General features: G+C 43.9%; 1 protein-coding gene across 1 annotated transcript in view; it reads left to right on the top strand.

Annotated features, from left to right (window-relative positions):
- The window catches only part of LOXHD1 (lipoxygenase homology domains 1), a 151,292-nt gene that overhangs the window by 110,232 nt on the left and 14,208 nt on the right, over positions 1-26,852 (top strand). The window contains exons 34-38 of the mRNA XM_027656088.1: positions 405-590; positions 4,250-4,377; positions 8,683-8,800; positions 16,954-17,131; positions 21,870-22,055. Of these exons, the coding sequence (XP_027511889.1) occupies positions 405-590; positions 4,250-4,377; positions 8,683-8,800; positions 16,954-17,131; positions 21,870-22,055 (796 nt within the window). The remainder of the gene's footprint in view (positions 1-404; positions 591-4,249; positions 4,378-8,682; positions 8,801-16,953; positions 17,132-21,869; positions 22,056-26,852) is intronic.

Below are 26,852 nucleotides of genomic sequence, written 5' to 3'. Positions count from 1 at the left end.
CTATCTGGAAGCCAGAGAAGAGACTTTTTGTCAGGAACTGTAGTGATAGGACAAGGAGTAATGGTTACAAATTGAAAGAGGGGACATTTATGTTAGATATTAGGAAGAAATTTTTTACTGTGAGTGTGTGTGAGGCCCTGGCACAGGTTGCCCAGGGAGGCTGTGGATGTCCCATCCCTGCCAGTGTTTAAAACCATGTTGGATAAGACCTCGAGCAACCTGGTCTAGTGGGAAGTGTCCCTGCACATGGTGGGAGGTGTTGGGACTAGATGATCTTTAAGGTTCCTTCCAACCTTGAACATCCTATGATTCTGTGATTCCACTGTGGAAGTGGTTTGTGTGATGGTGTCGTGGACTCTTAGTCCTCCTTTAACCAGGAGGTATTTTCCCTCTGACTCCCACAGGTGGGGCACGATGGTGCCACCCCCGAGAGCTGCTGGCTGATGGAAGAGCTCAACATCGTTGTGCCCACCAAAGGCGTCATGTACAACTTTGTGGCCAAGTGCTGGCTGGCCAGAGACAAAGGTGATGGGCTCACCTCACGAATCCTCAACATCCTGGATGCAGAATGCGTCAACATTGGCGTCAAGGTAGGCACCAGGCTCACCTTGTGTCTGCAGCTGCTGCAGGGGCCTCTGCTGACACAGGTTGTGTGTCAGCAGCTCTCACACTTTGACTTCTGCAAGTGGCTTGAGCTTTTTCTTTGGTTTCCTTTTCTATGTTGGTTTTTTTTTAGCAAAATCTTTAGGCATGGTTTAGAATCATTACTGTTTAGAGCCCTGTTTATTAAGGTTGGAGGGATGCAGGTGTGGCATAGATGGGAGGGCAGAGCAGGTAGGACGTAGTTCATCAGGATGTCCTCATTTTGTCATCACACCTGGAGCACCCACTGCATCACCCAGTACCCATAGGTGGGAGCAGCTGCAAGGTGAGGAAATACTTCTAACTCATCAGATTAGAGTAGTGGAAATATTTAATTATATATTTAATCATATATTTTTATATATATGTATGTGCATCTGTGTATAAAATATGTATTTATATATTTTATTATTTAATTATATTTAAATTGTATTATAATATTTTAATCTCTGCATAGTGTGGCTACATATGGGATTTTCTAATAAGGGGGTAGGGAAACTGAATTCAGTCAGAAACTAATAATTATTGGAAGTTGCTGAAACATGGAGACATTTGTAAGCTTGATCTTTGAAAAGAATAACTGATTAAAGTTGAATAAGTAATGAAAAGAAACTCTGTAGTCTTTTCATCCATATATATGAATTTTGAAGTAATATCTGCTATGCCATATTTCAAGCAAGTACAAATTGGAAAGCTGAGCTATGCTGATTTTGGATGTGAGATTTATGACAGAAATAAGAGTCTGGATGAATGTGACAATAATACCGTGTTTAATACCTGTATGGCAATTTTAAATCTCTACAGATGTGCTTCTATTTACAGTCAGCTTACACTTTCATAGTACATTAATTTTTCTTTATGCTGCTCTTGATTCCCAAACTAAAGATATTCTCCTGAAATCTTTCTTGTTCGCCAGACACCCAAAAACTGGATAACATTTTTAGCATCTATGAACGATTCAACAAATCAGAGCAGGTTTCAGTGGTGGAATTGACCTAAGAGAGAATAAAAACCTCCCTCACCCTGAATACCAAGGTTAAAACCAGTCTCATAAAAATGTCCCATCTGTCGTTTAACCTCCTGGATAAGGTTTCCAAGCTCCTGTTGGTGAGCTGATGGCCTGTCTGTACACTGAAGTGGATCTTAATGAAGAGTTATGTTCAATCTTCTTTTAAAAGTACAGTCCTGAATATTTATTTTCATAAGTACGCCAAAAATAGACACACCTAACTGCAATTTTTTTTCTATGATGTTGGGCTAGAAACTTGCTGAAAGGTTTGAAGGAAATCCAGGGAGATGCTTGGGATGTGAAATCAGAAGTGAGCATTTGAGGTTCTGACCAGTCTCCTAATTGAGGGAATTTGGGGCTGTTCCCTTGTCAATAGCTGCAGTTAGTTTTTAGAGTTCAAGGGCGACTAATATGTTTATCTTTGGGAAAACTAATAGGTTTTTTGTTTTTCTTGTGCTTGACTCTTGTGCAGCCACAGGTACTCATTGCAACTTAATTTTCTTCTTGATTTGATATTCCCTCTTCTTTTGCTTTAAATTGAGTATACTTAGAGAAATTACTCAATGTCCACCATAGTCACTAAAAGCCTTTAATGCATTGGTAAAAGTTTTTCTTCTCCTTCCTGTAGCAAATATGATGCATTGCTATGATTTAAAATGTGTATGGGTGAATATGTGATGGACAGGTTACTCAGGATCAAACATGAAAAAATAATTTTTCTATTATGTTATTCCTTTGCACTGTTTATTTATTTATGTGACAGTCACAATTCAGACCAATAAATAGCAGTGCACTATTTAAAATATGTTTTGTTGGGGCTGTTTCTTGATATTCTTCCGCTTCTTAAATCCAGAAGTCTTGTTACCATAGCTATGATCTTGAAAGCATCTAAGTGGCCTAAAAATCTTAATTGCACTGACAGCCACTGAGACTTTCACATTTTTGACATGTTTATTCTGAGTCTTATTATTCCCATGTCAGGAGAAAAGAACAAAATTAGGCTAATAAGGTGAAAATGATACAAAACATCTTTTCACAAATTGGCATGGCTTCAGTACACGAGATCTGGGAGCACTCTGCGTTCAATGCAGCAGTGAGAGAATAAGACGTCTGCATTTTTCTGCCTTAGAGAGTGTTCCAATGTACAGACTTCAAAACTATTATTCATTTTGGACTAAATGTTGCCCAGATGAACACCAAACACTTGGGGGAAACATTTTGCAGTCAAAAAAAAAAAAAAAAAACCACAGAAACAATTGCGCATTTGGGAGATGGTTTGGGGTTTTTTTGTTGGGGTTTTTTTGTGTTTGTTTTTTTTTTCTTTAATTAGCAAGATTTTGGTCCACTGCAGGAGTCTGGAGTGCTAGGAGGTTTCCAGGAGGAGTCAGTAGCAGTGGGTTGGAGACCCAGCCACTGACGTGATGATTGTGACTGCCATGGAGAAGCAGTTTAACAGGTCTTCATCACTGCTGTTGCAATAGGAAAAGGGATAATGGTTTTAAACTGAGGGACCGTCGGCTTAGATTAGGAAGAAATTTTTTATGCTGAGGGTGGTGAGACACTGGCACAGTTTTGCTCAGTGAGGTGGTGGATCCCCCATCCCTGAAAACATTCAAGGCAGGGTTGGACAGCACTTGGAGCAACCTGGTCTAGTGGAAGGTGTCCCTGCCCATGGAAGGGGGTTTTAAAGGTCCCTTCCAACCCAATCCATTTGATGATTCTATGGTTCATATGTTTGTCACAACGAATGTGCCTCATTCTGAGTCAGTCTAGGCTGAGAAAATCTGCAGAAAATGTCACAGATGATGCTAAGACCAAGGTCCTGTAAGACCAAGGTTCAATCTCTAACTTTTCCTCTGGGAACCATGGTGTGGAGAGAAACCAAGAAACTGTGTTGTAGCCATTTCTGAAAAAGAAGTAGATCTCCAGCAAAACCTGTCTAGTGTTTTGCCCAGGTTTTTGCATGGTTTAGGGACAGCTGTTCAAATGAGACCTTCTGTTGTGGTTTTAAGCCCAGCAGGAGATGAAACACCATGCAGCTATACTCACTCAGCCCCTCCTCTCTTCCCTTCCCGTCCTGGTGGAATGGGGAGGAGAATTAAAGTAAAACTCACATGCTAAGAACAGTCTAATAATTGAAAATAAAATAAAATGCAACAATAGTGGTAAATAATTATAATAAAAAGGGGGAAAGCAAGTGATGCACAATGCAACTGCTCAGAACCCACTGACCCATGCCAGACCTCTCTTCCTGAACCCAGATCAGCCTCTCCCAGGTAACTGCTCCCAGTTTATATACTGGGCGTGACATCCTATGGTGTGGAATATTCCTTGGATTAGTTCAGGTCACCTGTCCCAGACAGGGTCCCTCCCAGTTTCTTTTGTGCGCCTCCTCCCTGGCAGAGCATTAGACAAGGAAAAAAACCAGTCCTTGACTTGGCAGAAACAGCACTTGGCAAAGAATGCAAAACATCAGAGTGTTATCAGCACCATTCTTATCCCAAATCCAAAACACAGCACTGTAACAGCTACTGAGAAGAAATTAACTCTACCCTAGTTGAAAGCAGGAACCTTCTGATTGTTTCCAACCCTCACCAGGTCCTCTACGAAGTCACAGTTGTGACTGGAGACATCGAAAGTGGAGGTACTGACACCAGCATTTTCATGACTGTCTTCGGATCCAATGGGAACACTGACGAAATGCAGTTGGAAAAAAATGGAGACAGGTACGGTAACTGCCACTTTTGTTGGTTGGAAGTGGAGTGATGACAGATTCTTGTGTCAAGTCAAGAAGAACTTGGGTCTTTGATCATGCTCCCACTGGAACACAAAAATTAACTCCCACTGACTTTATGGATTCAGAAATGAGCCCTTAGTAAGTGTTTCTGTCAGGTAGTTTGCAGACCAGAGAGCAAAAAAAGAGAGCACTGTGTATCCAGGGAAACCATTATTTGTCCAAGTTTTGTTTAACCTGCTCCTCAGTGGCTTTAGAGATAAGGAGATAAGTGTGAAGCCCTGCATTGTCTCCAAGAGGAACTGTGAACATTTCAGGAAACCACAGGTGAAATTTCTGCAAAACTCATCTTTTGGGGAAAAACAAGAACTTTAAATTTGAACATTATTTAATGGGAATTCATGAGTAAGTGCGTAATGAAAGAAATACAAACCAGCATGCCCACACCTGCCTTGGGAAGTGCCTGGGATGGGAAGATGCTGGCTGTCCTCTATCTGCTCCTCCCATTTGCTGAGCTGGCCAGGTGCAGCCAGCTTGGTCCAGAGGCTGTATGAGGGATGCCAGGACCTAAGCTGAGGGCCCAGCTGAAAAGTGAGCTTTTTACCTTGGGGTCCCTGCTGGGCTAATGCAAATGCATGGATTTGGGACTGGACCCGACTTGTCTGCAGCCTGTAAGAAAGGGACACGGGATGACATCTGTCTCCCCAGATGTGGCCAGAGGTGGAAATGGGCTGTGAGCTGCACAGAATGCTACACTGCATGCCCTCATTTTATTAAGAAGGAGAAAACTCATATTTCCTTCAGCAGAGGCAGCTAACAGGCAAGATAACCCTTGTGTGATACCAGTGCTTCTGTAACTCAAAAAAATCCCACATACCACTAGCCACTGTTTTCCCAATGCTTTTCTGTTCCTTCCTGGCACCTTCCTTGGTTCATAAAGCTTTTGCATGCTCAAGAATGAACCATCTTTTAGAGACAGGCTTCATCACTCTTAAATTTAATTGATTGACTACCTCTGATCCTATTCAGCAAAGCATCTACAGAGTATTGGAAGCGTTGGAGCTTTTGGCCACACAGCTGGAGCTCAGCTTGCTGAGGTGATGCTGGATAACTGAAGATAAGGCTCCTGCATAAAGGTGTTTGCTCAAGGGATGTTTTACTTGCAGCTGTCATAGCACAGTGGGTGTCTGGACAAGCGTGTTCGACTAAGATTGAAACCTTCATGTGTTTAGTCAATAACAAGCAGGAACCTTGTTTGCTGTGAAAAGAAATAAAATGTAGCAGAGGTGCTGCTGACTAAAATCTCAGTGAGAAACACAGCTGAGTTGTGTAGAAAACCATAGCTCTTGGCCCTGCTCCCCATCACAGAGGGACATCCCACACAGGGGGCAATGAACCTGAGTTACCAGCAAGTCTGGCCACCAGGGACCTCCCTCTTCCAAGACCCTGGGCAAGCTTAGACTGGCCTGTCTTCCACTAATTTAATCCCAACAGTCACTTCTAGTAGGTGGAAAAACGGACCACGTCTGTATTTGAAAGTGAAGCAGACTTTTCATCAGGGTATGTCAACCAAAAATCTCTAAAGGAGGCCAAGACATCTTCAGCCCTTAGATAGAGGAGTTGCAGTTTTGCTGCATCTGGAAAGGCAGGTGATATCCCTGAACTATGTGGCCTATTAAAAAAATTACATTTTTTTATATGAGTGGGATGAATAATCTCTCATACGAGGATATGAAAATGCAATAAAGGAGAAATGCAAACTCTCTATGTTATTAGTTGTTTGGGTTTTCTTCTGCCGGTAGAAGATCTGTGAAAGGTGTTGAAAACTCATTGGGGCTGGATAAAGAAGAAGGAAGTGTAACACACAGCTATTATTATGTTAATATCCCCAGGATACTGTGTTATTCTTTAAGGTGGTACTGGCACATCTCTGCTGGCTGTATCACACCCACAGCTGTACAGAGCCCTTGTCGTCTCTTTAACATTCTCTGCAGAGGACATTCATGTCCCCAAATTCACACACTGTCTGTTTCCACACCACTGCCACCACTCTTCATCCAGCTGTTGATAGCACAGGCTTCCCCGGTTCTTGTTCCATGTGGAAATCTCTCCAGCCTTTGTGCCAGCAGTGCAGGGATAGGTGAGAACTGCTGCAACCAAATGGTAAAAGGCACTTCAACTTTATTGGATCCATCCAGTGCCAATCCACTCACAGCAGCTTAGTGCATTACGAAGAACTGTCTGTCTAACCTGCCGCAGATTTAAGGCAATTTTCGCTACATTACTGTTATTGCCAAGACCCCTGGGCAATAGAAATATTTATAAGGGCAGACGTGGGTAGGAAACTTTAATGAAATCCTTCAGATAAATGGTTCAATGTCCTGGAAAAGGAATAGCAGCAGTCAGCTTGTCTGGCTACTTCTTCCCTTCTCAATTTTTTTCAGGCTTATGTTCATCTTCATATATGTTAGGGATAGAAAAGAGCTTCTGGGTCACCCAGTTTGTCACTTTGGCAATTGCTTCCCTCTAGTACAATGACTTTGTGGAAGTAGCAGGTGAGTATCAGCATTGCAAACTTTAAACAGAGCATTTACTGAAGATAAATAATGGTTTCTTTTGCTAGCTGACATTTTAACTTAGAGTTGCTCAACCCAGAAAGCATTAGAGTGAGAGATTTCTATGAAGCTTTGTAGGTAATACTGATCATAGGATCACGGGATAATTCAGGCTGGAAGGGTTCACACCTTTTTCTTAAATAGATGTGGAAATCAATCCAGTCCAGGCACAAAAGTGCATTCTCTTTCTCACAGTGAGACAGGCTGCCTTGGTATCCAGTACCACAGAAAGACAAATAACGAGAGACGAGTTTTTCAAAGAGCAAACGTAACCCTTAATAACTAGAAATGGACTGGGACCAAAACGCCCTGTCCAAATGCCTCTGGAGTGCAGGGAAAGCAATGCCTGGATGAAAACCGAGAGGCTTGAGCCAACCCCTATTACTAACATCTGCAGCTATGCAGGCTCAGATAATGGTGTGAGGATAATCACATTCATGCTGCAGGGGGTAATCTGAACAGAAGTTGGTAAAGAAATGGTTTTTCTCCATATTCTGGCACTGCACAACTATAGGAGGGTGAGTGCATTGCCAGGAGTGAGATATCATCATTATGGATTGTCTCTATTATGGTAGTGCCCACATTTTGCAGAGATCTTCTCAAACCTCTCGTCGGACTCAGTTAACTCCTTCACAAGGAGGAGTCTGAATGAGGAATCTCGACAGCACAGTGGTCACAGTGGTGCTTGGTAGAACCCCTAGATTTGGCTGCCCTTCTCCTTAGCAAGGATTAGACTTCCAAGTCCAAGCCCACAACGGGTCTGCCAGAGTATTTTGGGAACAAACTAGAGGATACACTTGTTCTGAACACAGTAATACTGAGCCTGAGGCAGCACTTCCACTGAATCAAGGCTTTCTCCTAGCACCAGCGATGCCAAGCGGGAGGGAAGGCACAGTCTTAGCCAATGTAATCTTCTTCAGGAAGCATATGTTAGCTGTTTTTTCCCTTTTCCTGCTTTCTGCTGATTGCTATGGATGAGCAGTTCCTACACATCCTTGTGCCTGCACACAGCAGCCAAGCACAGGGTAAGGTCTTTCACGCAACGTTACACAAACCCACCCTGGTTCTTACCACAGTCAGAGACAGCTTGCAAATCCAAACTCCCCAAATGCACAAGATTGGTTTTGTCTCCTCTAACGCAGCTTGTCTGTCCTTACTAAACTTAGGTGCTGTGCTCTGACTTGCAAAACAGCACTTGGGTGCTGTATTTAGATGAGCTGCAGCCACTGCCTCTCTCCACAGCAAACACAAAGTTATGTGCTGAGCCTCAGTGAAAGGAGATCAAGCTAATTTTTTTTGCCTTCTAGTTGGAACAGGCCAAGGGCAGGCAAGTGGGCAGCAGCCAGGAGGGAGGCGATGTGCAGAAGCCTGACTGTGAGTCTCTATTGTTCTGGTTACAAACAGAGTGGTAATATATGCTGCAGGCTGCCTGGAACAGCTCCAGGTGCCTTGTAGGGGCTTGATTTTTCCAGGGGAGGAGGAATCCCTGTCAAATCTGCACTGAGGTGTCTTGCCAACAGCACAGTAGCTGGTGATTCAGCACAGCAAAGCTCAAGTCCAATAAAGCACACTCATAAACTTTTAATTTGGGGCTGTTGGCATGGTGAGAGTCGCGGCACACACAGAGATGCAACGACTCTGTAAAGCAGCAGGAAACCTCCTCCGTCTTTCAACCCTTCCAGGTTTGAGCGAGGCCAAGAGGACAGTTTCATCATGGAGATCGCAGATATTGCACCCCTCAGGAAGATGAGGATCCGGACAGATGGGAAGGGGACTCGCCCGCACTGGTTCCTGGAAAGGGTAACTCACTCTGCATCGCGCGTCTCCCGCAGCAGGCTCGGCCTGACACCCCTCAGCACATAACAAAGAGGAGAAAGGCACCCAGTGACTCACTTTTATTAATTTCCTACTTTTTTTCTCGTTGGTTTCTCGTGTTTTTTTCCCTGCAGGAGTTGAGTCGAGAAAGAGGAGTGCAAGGGCAAAAGCTGTGCTGTAAAGGTTTTTTGTTTGTTTGTTTGTTTGTTTTGTGGTGGAATCACCATCCCTGGAAGTGTTTAAAAGGCTCATGAATGTGGCATGTGGGGATAAGGTTTAATGGTGGCCACTGTGTTTCTGGGTTAATGGGTGGACTTGATGACCTTGGACATCTTTTCCAACCTTAATTATTCTATGATTTTACCACAGACTTTGCTCTTAGATCCCAGTCTCCCTTCCTGCAAGAGCCTTGGCTTGTCCCCAGGGTGCTTGGAATATTTTCTGGTCCCTACAGTGTGCCCTCAGACCCTGCAGATCTGTGCCATGCTCTCAACCCGTAAGAGGGTAGATGTCCCTCTGCCAGGGAGAGAAAGCTAGAGAGAGCCTGGCCTGGGTGGGACATTTCCATATAATCCATCCTTTCAACCAGATCATCCCACCTCTCCCATTTTTTCTCCTCTGGTACAAAGGCAGATTTCTTTCTTTCCTTGTTCATATATGTAATTTGTCATTTTTATCTTGCATTTTGGATGGAATATGCAAATTGATGGTATTTTTCCCTAGTGTCCTACCTTGCACAACAGCATGGTGGTTGCCTTCATCTTCTCTGCCAAACCACCAGATCACCCGTAAGGGTCACCTGTATTTGGGCAGTTGAAAAGAAGCTTGCTTGTTATGGCTTTCTCTAATTATATTTCCAAGATAGAGTGGGAGTGATGTGCTGATTCCACACCATCAGGTTTCATTAATGGAGAAACAAACACATCTCTGCCATTTTCATTTAGCATGCTTTTTCTGGAGTAGATATCGTGCATCTTGACTTTTTAATGAGAATAGTTTAAGACCCAATAGCTTAACCCATGGTCAGAAAGAACACTGCATGATTTTTTCATTGGGTCCTTTACACTTTTTCGACTAATCTAAAGTGGTTCTTCTTTTTCCCATAGGTAATATGTTTCCAAACGCTGGCCCTAGGTAGCCACCAGCTTGCAGTGGAGCTATGAACTTCTCTTCACCTTCATTAACATGAGCTAAAAAGTATTTCTGTCATGTAGTACCATTTTTACTCAAGTATTTTCACTTCTAACTTTTTTCTCAGCAATTGGGGAAGGAGGGGAACTGAAAGAGAGGAAATTTAGGCTGGATATTAGGAAGAAATTCTTTACCATGAGGGTGGTGAGGCCCTGGCACAGGTTGCCCAAAGAAGCTGTGGCTGCCCCATCCCTGGAAGTGTCCAAGGCCAGGTTGGATGGGGCTTGGAGCAACCTGGTCTAGTGGAAAGTGTCTCTGCCCATGGCAGGAGGGTGGAATGAGATGAGCTTTAAAGCCTCTTCCAACTCTTAACATTCTATGATAATACTTGGGCAGCTTTTCAAAGGATTAGGCCTCCAGCATATATCTTTAGAAAAGATGCTGCAGACACACAATTTTTTCTCTCTGTGCCTGAGGAATAACTCAATCTGTTCTCTGATTTGATTCAGACGTCTTGGTCAAACTCCCTCTGTCATTTCTCACATGCTTTCCCCTGAGTCTTATAAATGATATTCATATAAAATGAAATCAAATAAAGCTTATTCATTTAACAACATTCCAGGTCTTGCAGTCATGAATCAGCAATAGCTCAGAAACAAGGGACAGAGGCATCTTTAGTTGCACTTTCTCACCTTCCTGTTGCCTACTCTGTTCAGGCATTCCAAACCTGAGACTGCTGGACTGTCCTACCCAAAGCAAGGCATTCCTGGGAAAGTGGGCAAAAAGTACTCTCATTTGGACCTACTCAATGGGCTTATAGCCATATTCTAGCTCTACAGAAGCCACATGTGGACCATGCACACAAGAGAAGGTCTTGAGAGCAGACTTAAAAGAGGGTTTATAAAAGCAAGGGAGAATAATTTTTACACGGGTATATAGTGATAGAACAAAGGTGAATGGTTTTAAACTAGAAGTGGAGAAATTTAGATTAGAAATTAGGAAGAAATTCATGGCTGTGAGGGTGGTGAGGCCCTGGCACAGGTTGCCCAGAGAAGCTGTGGCTGCCCCATCTCTGGAAGTGTCCAAGGCCAGGTTGGATGGGGCTTGGAGCAACCTGGGATAGTGAAAGGTGTCCCTGCCCATTGGCAGGGGGTGGGAACGAGATGGTCTTTAAGGTCCCTTCCAAACTCAAACCATTCTTTTATCATTTAATGATTTTAGAAGCTTATGAAAATTTTGCCCATAATTTCTATTTTTCTTAGAGAAACAGAGCACAGAGTATCTTCTGACTCCAGTGATACATAGACAACTGTATTTATTGGTTTTCTTTCCCACCTTCCCTGCAAAGGTAAACATAGCATTTGCATTCCCAGGCAGAGGGTGATGACAGGAGTGCTCTGGAAGAGGGAAGGAAGGATTTGTATTCTCAGATTTGTATTCCAACCTTAAAAACTTACGTAGCCTGATGTGACATGAAAACTGATCGGAGCCCATTTCCATTTCTGTCAAAAGTGCATATTAAAACTGCATAATGAAATACTTGTGGGGGTAGTGCTAAACTCTCAGACAGATGGTTCACAGTTAGTGCTAACTAGCACAGTGAAAGGAGAAGCTAGATTAAGCCATCAACCCCGTAATTAACCATTTGTTGCTCCATTTATCTACAGCATATTCTCAGTTTTCTTGTTCTATTAAACTAACAATAAATGATCTTTTTAATTCTATATGGTCTTTTGGTAAACTGTTGCTAGTCATAATTTACACTGCTTTTAGTTTACCAGAAATAGAAATGCATAAATACCAATTAAAATGCATGAATTATCAACGATGTAGTACACAGCCAAAAGATTCAATTTACAAGCATGCAAGTAGTCATTTTTTTTTTCTATCTAGATAAAATACACTAAAATTTCATTCAGAATCTCAGCGAAGTAATGAAGTTGGTACTGAAAATTGAAACTGCACCTCAAGTAGCAATAAGTTTTAAATGCTGATACCTAAACCTCTAGAGGGAACAAAATATGATTAGTGATGTTTCGGGAAAGAATGAACATTATTGATCATTGCACAAGAAGGCAGAGTGAAAATTCTCCATCATCTGTGGAGATTTTTCTGATCACACCGCTGCTGGGAGAAACCTGGAGTTTGGATCTTTTCCTCTGACCTAATGCTGAATCTCATGTTCTTCCACATCAAGCTACCATGAAAAATTAGGGAACAGAATCATAAAATCATAGAATCACAGGATGGTTTGGTTTGGAAGGGAGCTTAAAGATCATCTCATTCCCACCCCCTGCCATGGGCAGGGGCACCTTCCACTAGACCAGGTTGCTCCAAGGCCTCTCCAACCTGGCCTTGAACAATTCCAGGGATGGGGCAGCCACAGCTTCTCTGGGCAACCTGTGCCAGGACCTCACCACCCTCATCATTAAAAAAAAAAAAAAAAAATTGGCTTCTAATTAGGAAACTTTTTCTAAATGCACACTTTGAAAACCTCCTCCTGAGATTGCTGGTTCCTCAGTCCATGTGATGATTTCACCTGCTGCCCAGTGTCTTAGATATGCAGTTGAAAAGCTAGAAGCAAGAAGAGATGAAAGCTGTCTGAGTGAAATAGCAGGAATTATGAGACTGTTGAATTCTGTGGAGTTGCTTCCCTCAGAATTTTAATGTTACTTTGTGCTGTCAAAGCCAGACAGATAAGAAGCTGCCTTAATGAAGCACTAATTGCATTGCATTCAAACGTCACAAATAATCCTGCATGTGGGACTTGGTCTCTATTCAGTTCTTTCTCCTTTGTATAAAGGAGATTAGGAGAATTTGAGAATTATTATTGAGAATTGAGAATTATATAGCTGAAGCTGACTTTTATTCTTTGCAACAGAGCAAAGTCTTTTTGTTTTACAGTCAGAGGGTCCTGTTTTTAAGTGAAGAATAACTACATGCAGCAGAAGCATAAAAATCTGTGTTCGAGTCTTTAAGGAAGAATTCCTATGTATTTAGGTGTCAGTGGGGTGGAAGACCCAGCAGAGTGTGTTTTATATGGCACCTGGGAGACAGCTGGGTCAGGGTAAATCAAATGATCGGACATGTCAAGCCTTTCCCTTGCAGGATACAAGCGTGCAATTAATTTCAAATTGTTGGTTTAAAGTTCCTGTCAACTGTGGTATTTGCTCAGCTACAAAGCAAATTATCAACATGCACACTGCTCCTGCTTTCTTTCCGTTGTTTATAGGTGTTCTGCAGCCCGGGTAAGCTCCATGCATAATTACTGAGAAAGTTTGAGCTGAAAAGCACACGGGATGTCCACGGCAAGCCCTGGGTGTCCTGAAAAACTTAGATGCAATGTAAAGTAGTGGTCTCATTGCCAAGCAGTAGCTAGTTTTTCTGAGAGGAACAGACAGAAAATAAATATAGTCTCAGCTCAGCTCCCTGAGGTGGCTTTCTTGACTCTCATGATTGAAACCAAAATCCTCCATCCTCCTCTGTGTGTGGAACACCCACAAACATCTCCTTGTAGGATGGGACTCATTTTCTGCTATTTTAATCATTGAAAAAGGCTACATTCGGCTTTCACATCTTCTACCAAACTATTAAGGCCCCCTCTCCAGTCATCAGGCAAATAGGCCTGAGAGAGGGAGAAATGCCTGGAATTGCTGTTTACCTGCCTCCAGCTTGGGTTGCATTTGGGGGATATGTTGCTCCCCTGGAGGCACCCAGGTCCCACCACAGACCACAGGGTGATGTGGTTGGGCTGGATGACCAGATTTAGGGGGTTCGTGATGGATAAGTGGGGCAACGTACACATTGTCACCAAGCAATCAACCTCCTGCATATTTCCTGCTACCTCCATGTCCCTTGCTGTGATCACAGAACCACAGAAGAGTTTGGGTTGGAGGGGACCTCTAAAGGTTATCTAGTCCAACCCCCTGCCATAGGCAGGAACACCTTCCACTAGACCAGGTTGCTCCAAGCTCTGTCCAACCTGGCCTTGAACACTTCCAGGGTTCCAGGGGCAGCCACAGCTTCTCTGGAAAACCTGTGCCAGGGCCTCACCACCTTCACAGGAGGAAGATCTTCCCAATATCCCACCTAACCCTGCCCTCTGACAGTGGGAAGCCATTCCCCCTTGTCCTGTCCCTCTATCCCTTGTCCCCAGTCCCTCTCCAGCTCTCCTGGAGCCCCTTTAGGCACTGGAAGGGGCTCTCAGGTCTCCCTGGATCCTTCTCTTCTCCAGGTGAACACCCCCAGCTCTCCCAGCCTGTCTCCAGAGCAGAGGGGCTCCAGCCCTCAGAGCATCTCCGTGGCCTCCTCTGGACCTGCTCCAGCAGCTCCACATTCTTCTTATGATGTTGGTCCCAGAGCTGGAGGCAGCTCTGCAGGGGGGGTCTCACCAGAGTGGAGCAGAAGGGCAGAATCCCCTCCCTTGTCCTGCTGCCCACACTGCTGGGGATCAGCCCAGGATACAGTTGGATTTCTGGGCTGATCTCCCCTGAGCAAATGAAGCATAAAATGAATCTCTTTCTCCTGTCTGTTCCTCGCTGGAGCAGCATCCCAAGTCAAGGTATCAGGGGCAGCTCCCTGTGTCAGTGCTGCTTTCGTGAAGTTGCACAGGGATGAAATCCCACATCTTGGGTGAGGTGCTGGGGGTGGAAGGAGAGGGCGTTTTTGCTCCAGCAGTTTTAGTAGCCAGACGGCTTTTCCCAGACAGCATCTGGAGCACTGGGCATGTGCTGGGTATTTGTGAGAGGTCTGATCCCTCTGTCTGTGAGTGCACTCCAGCTGACAACTCTAATCTGCTTCTACCCCCCACTGCTTTCCTGACAATTCCCTGCGAGCTTTACTCTGGACATTTTGCTGCTAACAGTGTCGCTGTCATTCCCAAGCAGGGCAGAGGTATTACTGGATGAACCTTTTCCAGAATAGAGTTTATGCACCAGGGGGAGGGGGAAAAAAAAGACATTTTCAGGCAAACTGGCATTATTCGAAATTCAATTTTGCAAATTTTAGCCAAAGAAAAGTGTCTAGGTTGGACACCTAAGAGGATGTATGCATCATTCATGCATCCTTGTGAGAGGACACTTCCTCTTGGTCTGTGCCCCAGCAAAGAGGTCACCAGCTGGGGTAGGGGAGAGTTGATTTCTGCTTGGTTCAAAGCAAGAATTTGATTCAATATCTCTTGACTCATAGAACCGTTTTGTGACCACAAAGATAGTGGTATCACTGACTGTGAATAAGCAGTTTTCTAGAAAAGTGGGACAACTTCAACAGCCAAAAATGTCCTGTCCCCCTGGGATGAAGGTGCTGTGTTACAGATCCCTGCTTAGCATCAGGCGGAGTGAAAGCCCCAGATGAGTGTCCTACCCACAGAATCATTCGGTGCACAAATAGCATGGTTTACTGCTCAGCTTTGGTGTAGCTACTGCCCTCTTTAAAATAAACTTTTATAACCTGGAACAATATTCTTCGTTTGAACTGCTAGAGGCTCCAGGAAATCTTGGTTGGGGTTAACAGAAGGCCATGAACTGAGACACCTGGAGTTTGAGGATAGAATTTGAGCACATCTTATCTCAAGATAAGTTTTATTAAGGGTTTTTTTCTTAGGCTGATATATGAGAGTGCAGCAGAAGGTCACAGAGGTAGTCAAGGGACAGAAGCACATGGCACACTAGGAAAGGGTGAGGAAAATAGAGTTTTTAAGCCTTGAGAAGAAAAGGCCAAGAGGGAATCTGAGTCCAGTCTTCTGCTGCTTGAAGAGAGGTTACATATCCAGTCTCTTCTCAGTGATAAACAGCAAAAGGCATGAGGCAATGGACATAAGTTGCAATGAGGAAAACCCTGATCATATATAAGGAAAAAAAGTCTTCTCAGTGAGAATGGGGCAGCCCTGGGATGAGGACTCAAGAGTGCTTGGGGAATCTACACCCTTAAAGATTTCCAAAACTCAGCTAGACATGTCTTTGCAGTTAGCCATGCTCGGAGCAGGAGGTGGAAATACACAACTCCAGGCATCCCTTTTAATTTAAAATTTCCCATAACTCCATGATTCATCCCTCCCTAATATTGTCACGCTTCTCTGACATGTCTGGGCTCATGTTTGCATGGCCTTTACCAGCTGTGTTTGCTGATGCACTGCTACACTCAGGTATGGTCTCTGTTTCTGCTGGATGGGAACACAAATGGTAATTTGCAGCCCTGCCTCCTCCCTTCCCTGCAACTCCCCCAGTTTAGTGAGAACTCACTGCTAGGTTTTTGCTGTAGGCAGGTGTAATGCCTTTCTCCCACCTGATTGATGCTCCACTGAGCCCACATTCAACAGGAGACATAAAGGTGGGTATTTTATTAGGCGTTTGTTGGAGTAACTCACCGACTTGTTCTGAATTCATTCCCATTCTGTTCTCATCACCGCAGCATCTGAGCTCCTTCCACGACACATTTGATAGTGTGACTAATATCTGTTGCATACTGTTTGTTCTGTCACCTTCTCCCAGAGGGAGAAGTGTGTGAAACATTAAGTTTTGCTGGCCTAATTTTGTCTTGTGCCTTGCTTTAACTTGTTTGGGGTTGGTTTGTGTCTCGCTACAATGATCTCTACGTGTTCACACAAAGGAGGCAGGCAGAAGAAAGATGATATGTGCTTCAAGGAGAGTAGTGATGTTCTTCACAACCCTGTTACGTCTTTGGAGTGAATTCCATGCTGGCTCCCAGGAAAGGTCTGACTCTTCTAGATATGAGCTTTGTCCATTGCTGAAGTCAGAGCAAATTTTCACCCTGATGGATGAAAAGGTGTTATGATATTATGAAGACCATTTCTCAGGACAAATCACTACAGCAAATACTGTCCACAGGAGAGAGCTCCATTTATCCCAGAAAAGCTCAGTACAGGTTTTGAAAACATGGCCAAGCTCTGCCCGTGTTCTGCCATATCCCACACTTTATAAATTTAATCTTTGCCCTCATTCAAACAGTAGCTGAAGTAAGCTTTTTCCCCTCATTTTGGCTCTTCACAGATCGTCCTGAAGAACCTGACTAACCAAGAAGTGGCCACATTTACCTATGGGGAATGGCTGTCAAAGCTGAAAAATGCCAGTGGAAGCCTGGTGTGTGAGATGCCAGCTGTCATAGATGAGGAGCAGATGATGGAGGACACGACATACACTCTTCAGGTTAAAACCAGTGACATTGGAGGTTCGTCCATGGCAGATATTTTATGACTTTTCTAGCAAAAAGTTTGATTTTCAGCAATGGAAACCATCTGCTTGATTTGAAATTATGTTTATTTAAAAAGCATAATTTAACCATACTTTGCTGGAAAAAAAAAATTTTGACTGGTTGTTCATCATGGTAGTGTTATTCTGAGAGATTCGTCCTCGTCTGAGCTCTGGGCATAACATTTTTAGACACAAGGCCTAGGTTTGACTGCTCTCTGCTTCCTCTGAGGACACCTTAGAAAGTATTACCAGAGCAGACCATGCTGCAGTGGTCAGCAGCCACTTTTTTCTTTTTTGTTGTCAGGTCCACCCATGTAGGATGGTCAAAGCTGATGTGCTCCAGGTTTTCAGTCAGTACTATCTGCCTTGCTCAAAGCAGACAACAGTAACTCACCCTCCTCTTCAAAGTGTTTTGAGACCATTTACCTCAGGCTGTGAAAAACCATCACTAAAAGCACACCAGATAGAAGAGGTGTAACGGAGTACACAGAGAGCTGCAGGGCTGCCAGAGCCAAGAAATGGGATTTCTATGTCATTTCCTGGGATCGCTGCCTCTTTTCATGAGAAATTCTGTCAGGCTGCTAAAGGAAAGTTGCAGCCACATACAGGCTGTGTTGTGCCAAGGTGGGACAAGCCAGACACTGTCTTGCAGGACACCTTGTTTTGAAAGGTTGACCCTTAAAGGAGATTCTGTCACACCAGTGCACAGAACCACCCCCTAAACTCTACATCTCTTTCTTTTTCTTTTCTTTATTACCTTTTTCCCTGTGGATTTACCAGTGGTAATTTATGCAGCTTGTGATCTAAGAATATCAAAATTTCCCTGGCAGAGCATCTTCGTGCCGTTTCACCATTTCTTATCTATCTTCTCTGCCTGCTGCTTGTCTGAAAAACATGTAGTGAAACACAAAAAAACAGAAGAGAGACAGAGCAGAAGGTTTGTTTATGTATCTGGCAATCCGTCTAATATAATGGTAGATTTTTCTGTGACCTTTTTTTGTGAAATCCAGCCCTAACTCACAAAGGCGATGGAAATAGAAATGAGAGGAGAATAGAAGATGACAGCAGCAGCAGACAGATCTGCCCTTCTCATTGAATGAAGGATGATGGGTATTAATGAAGAAACATTTTATTTCATTATGAACAGCGACAACCAGTAGGAAAGAGCAGATTACAGGGAGGTTTCAGAGAGTCTGTTTGTGATTAGATCACACAGCTCACTGACATAACGCTGAACTTTATCCAGCTTATCTAAAGTGGATACAAATCATGAACCATCTCCCCTCTTTGATCATTATGTATTCCACAGTTACTCCTGGTTGGACCCATTCAGGAAGAAAGGCATTTTATCCTTGGCGGTTGGTTTGAACATGTTATATCATCTCCTGCCACGCTGACATTGTCTAGGGACAGCAATGCTGCACAAGGAATTAAATGTTTCAGTTTCTAGGCATAAAGTTTTCCTCTGCAGTAGCTTTCAACTTCCCAGTGCATCAGGGTCATCAGTCGCAGAGTGAAAAAAAAAAAGAAAATAATAAAAAAAAAAAAAGCAAATTCAACTCACCTATTTGTCAGTCTCCAGAAAATAATACTTCTGTTCTTAGTTACTTCTAGCCTAGACTGTCTCTGGTCAACTCATCTGAGAGAGAAGAATCTTCATCAGTGGTCTGGATAGTCCTCTGGAGGGTCTCTGCCAGTCTCTCTTCATCACATTCAGACAGAGACTGCACGATTGTTAGGCTAGATGGGTGAAGTCGGGGCAAATGAATCACATAAAATCCTCCCCACCACAGGTGCATATTTAAAACCAGCCTCATTTTACTTTTTCCTCAAAGAAACCTTTGAGTCGCAGTTTGGTCTCACAGAGCCATTCTGCTGCGATGATAATGTAACCTACAGAGGTTGTGTCAGGGAAAGACTCTGCTCCTGCAAAGGTCAATCACCTTTCTTCCACCACCAGCAGCACCTCAGATGGCAGCTCTCAGACTACACGTAGATAGGAAGAGAAGAGGTTGTTAAAACACACGTGTCCCAAGTCAGATGGTTGATCTACAGTTAAAAACCAAGATCTTGATCCACTTTTGGTCTTAGAAGTAAAGCACAATCATTTTCTTTGAAGATCCACTGACACAGGTGCAGTAGGGCCAGACCATCTGATGGCTCTTTCTGTGGCACAAAAATGTCCTCACTGGTTAATTTTTACTTGCTCTATTCCACATGCAAGCACAGTATACATGGTAATGCAATAAAGATGGGGAATGAATAAATACTGCCTTCTCATTTTCCAAGCATTAATGAAGCATAAGGTTTTTATCTCTGCTGTTATAGGATTAATTAGGATGTTGTCAGCTCAGCTCCAACCTACAAATTACATAATTTAGGACAGTTGGTGTCAGTTCCTAGTGCCTTATCCAAGTCTCTGTTATGTCAAAAGGGCATTCTTTGGCCTCAGAAGGCTGTGGCTCAAGGCCACAGTTTGTTCAAAAACAATGCATCTGCTCAGTAAGAATCATAAAATCATAGAAACTTCTGTTGTTGGAAGGATCCTCTGGAAGTTCTTTCACCCATTTTCCTGATCAAAGGATTATTGCCAGCACTGAGTCAGGTCAGATAAGACTCTGCCCAGGCAAATGTTGGACAGCTCCAGGGATGGTGATGCCACCACCTCCTCAGGCGTCCCATCCAGACCTGAACCGCATTCCTAAGAAACTTGGTTTTTTTCCAGATGCCCAGCCAGAACCTCCCCAGAAACTTGTGGCTGTGGGTCCTTGGGGCATGGTCTGGCCTCTGCTCAGCGTCTCAGCCTCACCCAGGAATTCAAACTGGCATTTTGCACTGAACACTGGGAACTTCCTGTTAGGTTGGATTCAATCCCAATATGAATGTCACTGCTATAACCTTCGGGTCACATTCAACTTCCCAGCGTGTGCAGGGTTTATTCCACCACAGATGCAGAACTTTGCTGAATTCCATGGGATTTCTTCTTGCCCAGTCCTCAAGTTTCTCAAGGCCCATCTGGGTTGGAATTCTGGCATTCAGCACATCAGTCACTCCCGCAAATTTACTGTTATCCGGAAATCTGCTGAGGAAACACTCTGTCAATGTTTAGGTGTTGATGATGAAGCTCAGTTCAGCCCTGCAGATCCCAGTATTGACCCATGTGCTATTGCACTCATCACCAGTTAAGGCTTGTACAACCACAGCACCTTCATCTCTTCATTTGTCAAGTCCTTTGCAGTCCCTAAATGTTCCTGGCAGTTTCCTGGAACCGACAACAACCAAAAAAATATCAGAGACCCAAATAGGTGAAACCTACATTGATTTAACATTTCTATTCTTTACTTTCCCATCTCCTGCTAATTGCTTGTGAGGGAAATGTCACAGCATGGGACCTTCATAAGCTTCTTCCTGCAGGGACAGTTTTGCTAAGAAACAGTTGGTTCTGTGCTTTTTGAGACCTGTTATTAATTAGGAGCCTGCTCCTTGCAAGGAAATGGACTTGAGTTTGCTTTGTTCCTCACCTCAACAAGCTTTGGGGTCATAAAAGGTACTGCCAGATGAACTGCCTGAATCCTTGATGCTGTTTCTTCCTACTTAAGCCCTTCCTAGGGAACTGCTGAAAATTAGCCCCAATTTAACATGGGCCATTTTCATGTGGACACCACATGTAGCTTTGCCTTTCCTCTGTATGACTTTTCTTCTCCTCTTTTATAATTTTTTCCAGCCCTTCTGTAGGAACATTTGTGATTTCTTCCTTATTTCTGTGTTTAAATAATTATCCCATGGAAGTGGTAGCTTTCTCCAGAAGTTTACAGTACCACCAACTTTGTCTCTGCATTGGAACTGTGGGAAATACTGTCAGTGTGGCTTAAAGTGGATTTATGGTACCCTTGTGTAAGAAAGAGCTTGGCAGGTGGTTAGAGTTTCAAAGCTGGGCTACCTAACCAAGGGCAGCAGATGCTGAGTTTCTTTGTAAGGCAGATTTTGGTCTGATGATCTTGTTTCCCTCCTCCAAAATTTAAGGGCTTCGTTTCCGACACAGCAGTGACTGTCTGCCCATGTTGAATCACATTTTTCTCCATGAATCTGCTTTTTTATTATGACATAAAAACTAAAATGCAATAATTTCAGTCACATTGTAAATCGTGCCAGGTGAAAATGCAACACTTGCAGCTAAAATGTTCCTGAGGTCACCGAAGGTGATGGTTTGGCCTTGAACTCTCCAAAAGACAGGAAAACAGCATGGTTGGTTTCTGTGGCAAAATATGGACAGTAGTAGACATATGAAATTCTATATTACGTAATAAAGATCATCTTAGAAATGTTTATTTTCCTAACATATACATGACAAGAGGGCGGGAGTTGATGTGGAGAACTATTGCATGAGAAACTGGGACTTTTTCCATTAAATGCAGCATGGACAATATTTTGACACTGCCACCACTACGGTCTCCACACATTGAGTGCAAGGGCAAAACATGCAGCTGTGTCTGTGGGATGGGCTGGAAGGGCTGGATTTTAGCTGCCATGGGGTGTCCTCCCTGTAGGATCCTGCACAGATCCACTGAAATGTGTTGGCTGTGCCCAGAGAAACATGAGCATCCCTGCTGCCTCTCCCTGCCCGCCTTTGCTGCCTCCCCATGCAGCTGGGGGTTGGGAGTCAGCCTGACTTGGCAGGCTAACTCATGACATTTCTCTTTGCTGTCTCCTCCCAGGAGCAGGCACCGATGCCAACGTGTCCTTGATCCTGTTTGGGGAGTATGGGGACAGCGGGACCCTGCCTCTGAAGGAGTCCAACAAGTCTAACAAGTTTGAGAGGAACCAGATGGACGAATTCAGCTTCTCAGACATGCTGAGCCTGGGAGACCTCTGCAAAGTGCGGGTCTGGCACGACAACAAAGGTCAGGGCAGTGACTTGCAGGGAGGGAGAGGTTGGGACAATGTTTTCACTTGAGGAAGCACATTCTACTCCATGGGCACAGGGCAGCCTGAGGGCACTATTTCCAACTCTGCTGCAGGCTGGGTGGATTACTTGGATTTTATATGGATCCTGTGTCTCAGCTTGCCCATCTAAACACACCCCCTTTATGCAGGTGAACATCTCCCCGGATGCTGATGTAGTATCTGCCCGAACGGGTCCCCAGCTTCAGTCTGAACTCACTGCAGCACAGGGATAGCTCCTCCAGAGCAAATCCATCCAGCCTGTCGTCCCAACACACTGACTCTATTTATGCCATACCTTTCACACAGGCTGATGTGGCACTTCCAGAGCAATTTGATGCCACGGGCCTGACATCGACACATGGGGTAATGCAGCCTGGCATAACACAGTGAGCTTTAGAAGACAGAAATAAAGATCTGTGTCTGTCTTTATTAAGATCACTGCATCAGGCATTGGCGCCCTGCTGAGAGAGATTCTGATATTTCCCTGCTGCAGGACACCCTGACTGGTGTCACAAACAGCAGAGCAGCGCTCCGTACTGCTGTCACAGTCATTTGTGTTGTCATTCAGGCATCAAGCACTATCTTGTAACAAAAGCACCACTGACACTGCTGTGGTGACACCCCATCCCACCCCATCTTCATGTAAAAGGGATTATATTGCATTAGCAATGGCTTGTTCTCTGACAGCCGGACCTTGCTGCAGCCCAAAGAGGAAGCTCAACGGCTCCCACAGACCGACCTGGGTCACTATTAACAAGGCTGTTTGGACAGTCATGTTTATCAAAATCCATGGAGGAATGGCAGCAGGACTACTCAGTAATTACCTGCTTGTACTGAGGCAGCTGGCTTATGGCTGGGATGGGGTTTTATGTCAGTGTGGATGTGCCCTGGCCATCATCTTCTTGACTAATCCAAGTTGTGGCAGATGGGGAAGGCTGCATCTCATGCAATATTAATAAAATACACTACCTCTGGATCAAACTTCCGTACTGGAAGCTTGCCTTCTTATTTTTATTAAAAAAAAAAAAAAAGAGAGAGAGAGAAAGAAAAGAAGTCTTATTGTAGCCACTGTGAAAGATGGGAAATACAACCATCCTCAATTGTTTATTCCCAGACACTCCAAGCTTTGAGCTCAGATTTATCACTCCCATAACACAGAGCAATTTAGTTGATTAAACTCTGTAATATCATGTTATATAGCTGGTGCTGAATGCAGTAAGGGACTTGCTTTCACCTGATTACTTTGCCAAAACACTTATTCCTTGGATCTGCAGTTTAAATGCAAGTATGGAAAGGGGTGGTGAAACACTCACAACAGTTTTAGCTTAGCAAACAGGCATCTCTGCAGTTGGAAGGGTGGTCCAGATGTCCTTCTAATAGCAGCAAGAAATCAACATGGACTTGCAGATTTGCTTTCAAGTATATTACCAGCTAATATGTGTATAAAAGAACATTTTCCTCAAGAGGCATCATGGTTCCCTGATGACTGGCCATGCTGACAGAGTGAAATACACTCACCAGGGCAGAGCTGGTCCTTAGGGCTCAGCAGCAGGAACAGACTGGGAGGTAGGAAGATGAGAACTGGGTCAGACTGAGGGTCTGTGGAGCTCAGCAGCTCTTTCCAGCAGCAGCATCACTGAGTACCTGAGGGAGAGGAGGAACTGAGTGATCATGTGAAATCCTTCCAGAATCCTCTACATCTTGCTGTGCATAGCTCAGGGCATCTCCTGAACTGGATTTAATTTTTGTCCACTAGGTAACTTTCAGAGAATTTTCTCCTTCAAGTTCTTGCCCAGGAGACATTTAGCACCCACAGATGGCAATGAGTCCCGTGGGTCTCTTTCCTGCTGCGTGACGAGTGAATCCTGTTAATCCAGGTGGTTTTGTTGCCTTTTCCTTCCTGCACAGGTGATCATGGTTCACCATCTCTGTGCCACTGATGATGCTGTTGATGCCGTTGGGGAGTTACCACGTTACAGCTGGGCTGTGGTAATTTCCAGCTGTGTGCTAGTGTTGGTTAGTGGCAAAGGGAAGCAACAGAGTTTAGCCTTAGGCTAAGCAGTAAGTAGGCTCTATTTATTTAAATTTGCTGTGGGCTAAGAACATGTACCCAGATAGCCACCACAAGTCAGCTAAAATAGTAAACCGTGTGTCCAGAACTTGGAATATGTCTATAAATACACATTTGAACCCCTTATTCTCTTTCCTTATTTCCTCATAACACTGGTTTCCACTTATAAATAATAGTTTTTACCAGATGTGGCTGACTGTAGGGTTAATTTAAGCCTTGGAAAAACAACATGTTCAGGTTTTGCTCAGCAAAAATGTACTTGCTATTTTTCCCGCAGAAAGAAGGAAAACTGTAGTTTAAGTCATAACATATGTTTTCTACATTGTTCTTGCATTAGTCATGTGAAAGGCATATCCTATCTAAAACTTCACACAATGCAGCATGACAGTTTGTTGGGTGGGCAGGGTATTTATTACTGCTGGGGTCCCAGGATATAACTATCCTTCAAATACATGCCTGCTCTCTATACATAACTTATATAAATTGGCTGTGGCACTGCTTAGAAATTCCTGGCTCTATTTTTTGGAAAGGAGTAGCAGGGTCAGGGATCAAGGGTCATGTATGGTTTTTGTCAGATGCATGGAGGACTTTGGGTATTAAATAAAAATGTGCTTGTATTTACCATTAATTTGAGGCATCAGATGTTGATCATTCTTTCCTTAGGAATTTCCTTTTTTTTCAGACTAAATGGTTGTTGGCCAACAGCCTGTGAAAGGTTTGGCCTCACAGTGGTCTTCCCCATTGCTCCTTGAATGTTGAATACATGGAACATGGTTGATGTCCTTTTTTTATCAGTCTCAATCATAAAATTATAGAATGGTTTGGGTTGGAAGGGATCTTAAATCCCATCTCATTCTGTCCCCTGCCGTGGGCAGGGACACCTTCCACTAGACCAGGTTGCTCCAAACCCCGTCCAACCTGGCCTGGGACACATCCAGGGATCCAGGGGCAGCCACAGCTTCTCTGGAAAACCTGTGCCAGGGCCTCACCACCCTCACAGCTGGAATTCCTTCTCAATATCCCATCTAACCCTGCCCTCTGACAGTGGGAAGCCATTCCTCCTTGTCCTATCTCTCCAACCCTTGTCCGAAGTCCCTCTCCAGCTCTCCTGGAGCCCCTTTAGGCACTGGAAGAGGTTCTCAAGTCTCCCTGCATCCTTCTCTTCTCCAGGTGAACACCCCGAGCTGTACCAGCCTGTCTCCAGAGCAGAGGGGCTCCAGCCCTCAGAGCATCTCCATGGCCTCCTCTGGAATCTCTCTAACATGTCCTTCTGATGTTTGGGACCAATGATAGCATCCCATTAAATGCCTCGAGCATTTATGGGCTAGTTAGGGGAAATACTAACCATCACAAGGCTTTCTTTTCTTTCAGGTGTCACCTGATCCCCTCAGGAAGTCAACCACCTGCCTGTATTTCAGGATAAAATACATTTAAGTGCCTTGCCTGATGTGGCTGCTTTGCCATTCACTGCAGCTCAGAATCCCCCTCTGTCACTGAAGTCTTGCTGCAGTGGCTTTGCTCCCAATTCTCATCCCACTTTTGTTTATCCTTTCGCTGAAATTTAACTGCAGTGGGGTGTTCAGAGTTGAAGAGACAGTAATTGCCATGGCAAAGACTGTCAGGGGATCTTTAAACTGCAAACGCCACGTTTGCACCCTCTGGAAAAGCACGTCAGTTTTATGGCCCCACTTTAATGCTTTTAAATGCCATTTTCCCCACAAAAAAAAACCCCAAAACGCTGATTGGCATCTCTGTATGAGATATAAAGGAGGAATGAAGCCCCTATCTAATTCCTCTAACTTCAGTAAAGCTGATCAGGGAGGAAGTTGTCGCTCATTTGAAAACAGGCAGTTTAAAGACTTCACAACCGCAGTTTCAAGGAACTTGCTCATGATTTTTTTTGGACATTTAGAGCTCACCAGCAAGGTTCTGGTAACAGCAAAGTGCCATGAATGAAATTTAGTTTTAATTTTGCTCCATGTCTTTTTATCTTGCCCCTGTTTACTTTGAGATACTGATGTTCAACCTAATATATTTAGACTCCCTGAGCAAATTTAATCGCTTCCAGACTCCCCATCTCCTGATCTCAGATAGGCACTATGTATTTTCTCATATCTCACTTCATTTGCTTCTACATTTATGCAAGATCAGTATCTGTAGGTCTGTAGAAATGCTGGCTTTCTAAATATAGGCCTCAATTTTTTTCTCTGCTATAGGAACTAAATCACTATTCTGGAAGAATGGCTCAAAGTTTCTCAGTATCTCAGTAACCGAATTATTTACCTAGAAAAAGCTTTTTTTTTTTTCCCCTTGTATCTTTTTTTATTTTACTTTTCTGCCTCTTTCTCCGTGAAACAAGGAGGTATGGAAAATCTGGACTGAGCTCCCTCATTTGCCTGAGTAGATTTGAACCCAGGTGATAAGCAGTCTGTCTAAAGTCATTAATTTCAGACTCTTGATTATCTCAGTTGCCATCAACCAAGGGGAGCCAGGAAGGGCCTAATTATGGATAAACTAGACTTTTCTGTGTTACTATAGGAGCAAAGACAGAAGTAAATAACAAGGTTATGGAGCCCAACTTCTTCTTTGACTCAACGGGCCCCTTCTCTCAATTACGCTACCTGCTATAACATTGTCTAATTGAGTTTTAAATAGCCTTACTGCCCCAGTGACTCCTTTTGTG

The sequence above is a fragment of the Corapipo altera genome, unplaced genomic scaffold (assembly GCF_003945725.1).
Source record: "Corapipo altera isolate COAL_440 unplaced genomic scaffold, ASM394572v1 61553, whole genome shotgun sequence".
NCBI classification, from domain to species: Eukaryota; Metazoa; Chordata; class Aves; order Passeriformes; family Pipridae; genus Corapipo; species Corapipo altera.
The sequence above is the reverse complement of the archived record's forward strand: the minus strand, read 5'-3'. Positions and strand labels throughout refer to the sequence as shown.